At 35.3% G+C, this 6,000-nt stretch overlaps 1 protein-coding gene across 3 annotated transcripts in view; it reads right to left on the bottom strand.

Moving 5' to 3' along the window:
• Window positions 1-821: 821 nt before the first annotated feature.
• The window catches only part of LOC140170199 (protein sel-1 homolog 3-like), a 45,210-nt gene continuing 40,031 nt past the window's right edge, over window positions 822-6,000 (bottom strand). For 2 of the 3 annotated variants that reach the window (XM_072193531.1, XM_072193532.1), the window contains exons 19-21: window positions 3,810-3,897; window positions 1,645-1,751; window positions 822-1,277 (exon numbers count right to left, since the gene is read on the bottom strand). In XM_072193531.1, the coding sequence (XP_072049632.1) occupies window positions 1,137-1,277; window positions 1,645-1,751; window positions 3,810-3,897 (336 nt within the window). In that variant the 3' untranslated portion in view covers window positions 822-1,136. The remainder of the gene's footprint in view (window positions 1,278-1,644; window positions 1,752-3,809; window positions 3,898-6,000) is intronic. The other variant, XM_072193530.1, reaches the window with a different exon arrangement.

Raw genomic sequence — 6,000 nt, 5'->3', positions numbered from 1 at the left:
CTATAGAGTTCCATGGATAATGTCCTCTTATCTGTACTGTTATTAACTACTGACTGTTTAATGCCAATAGACTTCAGTAAGTCTGGTTTGACTTCTATACTCTGCCTAATAATAAGTCACTTACTTTCTGTAGAGTTCCATAGATAATGTCCTCTTATCTGTACTGTTATTAACTACTGACTGCTTAATGCCAATAGACTTCAGACTTCAGTAAGTCTGGTTTGACTTCTATACTCTGTCTAATAATAAGTCACTTACTTTCTATAGAGTTCCATAGATAATGTCCTCTTATCTGTACTGTTATTAACTACTGACTGCTTAATGCCAATAGACTTCGGTAAGTCTAGTTTGACTTCTATACTCTGCCTAATAATAAGTCACTTACTTTCTATAGAGTTCCATGGATAATGTCCTCTTATCTGTACTGTTATTAACTACTGACTGCTTAATGCCAATAGACTTCAGTAAGTCTGGTTTGACATCTATACTCTGCCTAATAATAAGTCACTTACTTTCTATAGAGTTCCATTGATAATGTCCTCTTATATGTACTGTTATTAACTACTGACTGCTTAATGCCAATAGACTTCAGTAAGTCTGGTTTGACTTCTATACTCTGCCTAATAATAAGTCACTTACTTTCTAAAGAGTTCATAATGCCCTCATCTGTACTGTTATTAACTAATGACTGCTTAATGCCAATAGACTTCAGTAAGTCTGGTTTGACTTCTATACTCTGCCTAATAATAAGTCACTTACTTTCTATAGAGTTCCATGGATAATGTCCTCTTATCTGTACTGTTGTTAACTACTGACTGCTTAATGCCAATAGACTTCAGTAAGTCTGGTTTGACTTCTATACTCTGCCTAATAATAAGTCACTTACTTTCTATAGAGTTCCATGGATAATGTCCTCTTATCTGTACTGTTATTAACTACTGACTGCTTAATGCCAATAGACTTCAGTAAGTCTGGTTTGACTTCTATACTCTGCCTAATAATAAGTCACTTACTTTCTATAGAGTTCCATTGATAATGTCCTCTTATCTGTACTGTTATTAACTACTGACTGCTTAATGCCAATAGACTTCAGTAAGTCTGGTTTGACTTCTATACTCTGCCTAATAATAAGTCACTTACTTTCTATAGAGTTCCATGGATAATGTCCTCTTATCTGTACTGTTATTAACTACTGACTGCTTAATGCCAATAGACTTCAGTAAGTCTGGTTTGACTTCTATACCCTGCTCCACAATGTAGCCCAGGTTGAATATTGCCTGTATAAAAGAAACATTATCATACACACATAATTGCCTCTAAAAATATGACTGAAATAGTTATTAAAAAAGTGGTGAATCCAATGGATGAGGACACAAAACACATCAAGGATCAATAAATGTTACAAGAGGATACCTTGTGTATACTCTTTGGTGTTTTATGCAGAAATTTGGAGTGAAAATCCCAGAAAAAAGGTATGTAATTGAAATTCCTACCCTAACTAAACAGTGACTAACAGGTAGATTTTCTGTGAATATCTGCTAAATGAAAAGACAGTGGGATGTGTGTCCCCCACCCCCCGGATAAATTGTGGTCATTATAAACTGTTTCTCTCTATCTCTGTCTCTGTGATAGTCTAATCCATACCTGAGGATCCCTTTGTTTTGCAGCTTTCCCATAGAGTTCCACAGCTTTTTCTGTGTCTGACGCCCCTTGGTATCCATACCAATGATAATCACCCATCTTCAATTGAGCTGCAATATAAATACATACATCATTTGAATCACTTAGGTTACATCAGAGATTTACAATTCCCATAATGCATTTCTCCTGTTTCAATTTCTGCGCCGACTTGCTATCCATTGCAAAATTGATCGATAGTGACGAAATGTACCTCAACAAACAGAGCACATCCAGATCTTGCAATATGTTTATTTCTTGACTATCGAGCCATGCTTAGCCAGTCTATTCTCAAAGTGAAAACAGGGGGAACCTTTATAACATATTAATAGGAGTGTCATTTGATGAAATGAGGTGAAGTATCATGTTGCAAAGGATTCTGGGAAGTGTTGAATATCTTCACTGACACACCACCAATTCTTACCAATTGTTGGCTTGCCCTCCACCGACCGACCCAAAATTGGCCAAAATCAGGGTTGGCCCTTTTCAAAAAAAATCTTTTTTTTTTAGATTTCAGTTTATAATTTTAATGGTTTTTTATTACTTTTTCTGTGTGTAAATTTCATTTCAAAGCTAAATTTGGCCAACATTTTATGAAGAAAATCATTACTGTAAACTTATAAAACATTTCACAACTGTCCATTCCTGCATCCATGTTTCCAATAAACTTTGCGTCTTATGCCTGTAAATATTTAGTTACGCCAATCAAACATTTTTTTTAGGCCCAAGTAACAGAGTACTCCCTATTCCAGAAAAATACAGCACTAAATTTTTTTTTGGAATAAAGAAAATATTATTCTGTTTTGCCAAATGAAACATAGCTAAATCCTAATCCTTTTTTTTAGTTCTAACTGGCAATGAAAGTTAAATTTTAATATTTGGTCAATTTTTAGGAGTAAGGGCCAAAAACATGCATTTTTAGGGTATGTTTTTATGCTCAAAGACTTGTACAAAGATTATTTTCAAGTTACGCATTCTAACTTTTGGAAAACACCTATTTTGGAAACAGGTTCCACAGGGGGAGTATGAATTTCAAATGGAATTAGCACATTAAGCAACTCCATTTGATTTCCATACACCCTCTGAGAAAGATTCAGGGAGGATGAATTTCAAACAGAGTTAGTTAATTTGCTAATTCCATTATAAATTCATACTCCCCCTGTGGAAGATATTTCCAAAATCTTCCACAGGGGCAGTGTGGATTTTAAATGGAATAGCCCAATGCATGGAGCAAGTTTGCAACAAGAATTTCCACGAGCCTCTCAAATCCTAACAAACAAATCTTAAATAAACATACTGAAGGGATTGGAAACTCTTAATGCACATTTAAAAGAATAGTTTGCACTATCTGTGATGTTAAGACAAAGTTAGAAGACTAAAGAAATGCCTCAACTTCATTATACTAGCAAAAAAGCGGATATTCTCATGTACCTTAATAACTCCAAGATAATTGAATACCTGAGTGGAAGAAGGGCCCAACTCCAATTTTTTACAAAAATGAGTTAGACCCAGCATTTTATAGCCAGCAGACTGTTCTTCCTTGTGTGTGAAAGATGAGCCACAATCCACTCTCTAAATAATCTTCCACATACACTTAATCATGGTTTTCATGGAAGAAAGGCCCAACTCCATGGAGTTGGGCCCTTCTTCCACAAATATTGGGATAAAGAGGAATTTTGTTCATCCATGAAATCTGCTTTTCACTACAATAAACTTTCTTGCTAACATATTACATGCTTCTAATTGTGCAATTAATGGCTAATTACCAAATTTCTGTAGCTATTTATAACACATCTGCTTATGGAACTGGCACTTGCAGTATATTAGTGGAAGAAGGGCCCAACTCCAGATCGTATTAAGACCTGTATCGTTGCCATGGAAACATCATATATAATTTTGAATGTATGTAATATTGTATGTTCATGTATTAAAGGTCCCCTGAAGATGAAAACATTCTGCCTATAAAACTTTTCCAAATATTAAGTTTTTCTTAATATCTCAAAACAGTTTTGATGGAGTTGGGCCCTTCTTCCACTCAGGTATTCAATTCAACCCGGGGGTAATGTAATTACCGTGACCGACAATAGAAATGTTACCCTGCTCTGCTGCAGAACCGATTCCATTTTACTTACCTAGTACTGGAGGGTGTTCTGAGTTGCTAGATTTATTATAGTACTTCCATATGCAATCAGAATGAACATAAGATGCAGCAATATTTTCCTGTAAAGACACAAAATTTTAATGAGTCACTACAATACTCATATGTGACATGATCAAGGGAAATGAGTCGGATGTCGCTAATATTGATTTTTAGTTATTGGCAAAGAAAGTCTTAAAATTATTTTGTTTTATATTGTTTTCAGCGATTGATAAATTGACGTAACTTTGCAAAGATAAGTCGTATCAACATGGGGTTTTCAATTTCTGAAAGCTCTAAATGTCCTCGTTATAAACATATGTGAAACTCATTTTTGACCAGGGTCGACATGTGACTCATTCCCCTTGATCATGTCACATATACTCAGCTTATTCCCTGATAGTTCATTTACATTTTAAACCTTGCAACTAACAAAACTGTCCTACAATAAAATATTGTTTTATATCTGTAAGTTGTTCTGAAGAGGTTACAAGCTAGTAAATGCCAGTCCCAAATAACCTATATTCAAAAGTCCCTACCTACTCTACACAGCGACTTAGCTGTTTCACTCTCTCCACGTGGATGTCGACTGCAGGCGACAAGTTTTAATTTTTTTAATTCAAAATTTCAGAATTGTACATTTTCATGACCATATTTGGAATTGACATGAAAAATTCATTAAAAGAGTACAAACAAGCCTATAAGGTTCGGTCATTCTTGAGATAGCTCTTGACATTTTGATAAAATATTACAAAACTCTTTGACTTTTTATGTTGGAGCCTATGGCTAGCACACAGAGCATTAAAAGTAATGTTTTCTTTAAGGTTATTAATTATTTTAAACTGTTGTGATTTGGTAGTTCACAGCATCTTACGAATGGTAGTGAGCTTTGGCAAAAACTGCATTGCTCAATTCATAGCGAGCGTGTAGAAGAATTAAAATATCACAGATATACTTTTATAGGTGCTGCGGTTTTTGAGTTACGTTGTAAAGAGGGCTGAAACAACAACACTTTTGTAAAACGTAAATAACTCATTAACATCAATAAATTAAGCAAGTTTGCAAAGTATACGATTTGTAGAACTAACTTTTGCAAAACATCAAGGTGTTTTAACATTTTCAATAATATATTGATCTAGATAATAAAAATCGATTTTAGGTTGCTTCGACCAACAATACCTCGTCTACCCTTAAAGACATATAGTAAACAAACATAAAGATATATGTGACACGATCTGATCCATGGGGGGGCCAAAGGAGGCATTTTTGACAATTGAGTTACCATGCATAATTATTACCTTGTAGTAATATTAGGCTATCATATACTGAAAACACTAAAGGTCTAGCATACTTGGTTCTAAAGTTATGAGGTTTTGTGATGTGTACTTTCTTATGTATTTCATTGTTTTTTACTCCATATTTTTGCCTTTATCGCAGTTTCAAATTTGCCGCCTTTGGCCCCCATGGACCATATCGTGTCACATATTGGTGAAGGGTGACCACTGATTTTTTTAAATACTGAACCATGAAGACTATAAAGTTTGTTCATTTTTAGGATAGTAACACTCATAAAACCTGTACCCTACATATTCCACTCACACCTTTTTGACTTTCAGAGGACTTCTGTCCTGTATTATCCATCATGTGACAATGAACTGTGGACCTCTGGAAAACTTTTGTTATTTAAAGAGGTCCTCAGAAGGGTGTGTGTGTTTACAAACACTGGCAAATGAGGACACGCACAAGAAATCTATGTAATTGTGGATGGACAAGAACTGTGGACATCCACGGTTCCTACTCGGTCTTTCTATATTCCATAACAATACACTGCAGCCATCAACTGCAATTGCAGGTGTGAGTTTAGGTCTGCATGTGGATAGTAAACATTTAAGGAGTCCACTGTAACTAAATAATGTGTGTATCTGCAGTTGGATAGTAAACACTCATTATGATGTGTTGATGTCCACGGTTGGTGGTGGTGGTGTAGGGGTGTGTTTGTAAAGAGTTTTGAAAATTACAGGTGTGCTACAAATCGCACTTCTGGAAATGTTAAGGTGGGCTGTCAGGTGTGCTATTAAATTGCACTCGGTGAGAAGTTTAGAAATTGAGGAGTGGTATAAATCGCACTCGGACAGACGATTTAAGGTGTGCGATCTCACTTGCATGCCTTAAAACTCAATCCTTGG

The sequence above is a fragment of the Amphiura filiformis genome, chromosome 14 (assembly GCF_039555335.1).
Source record: "Amphiura filiformis chromosome 14, Afil_fr2py, whole genome shotgun sequence".
Taxonomy (NCBI): domain Eukaryota; kingdom Metazoa; phylum Echinodermata; class Ophiuroidea; order Amphilepidida; family Amphiuridae; genus Amphiura; species Amphiura filiformis.
This window is presented reverse-complemented; position numbering and strand designations above follow the sequence as displayed.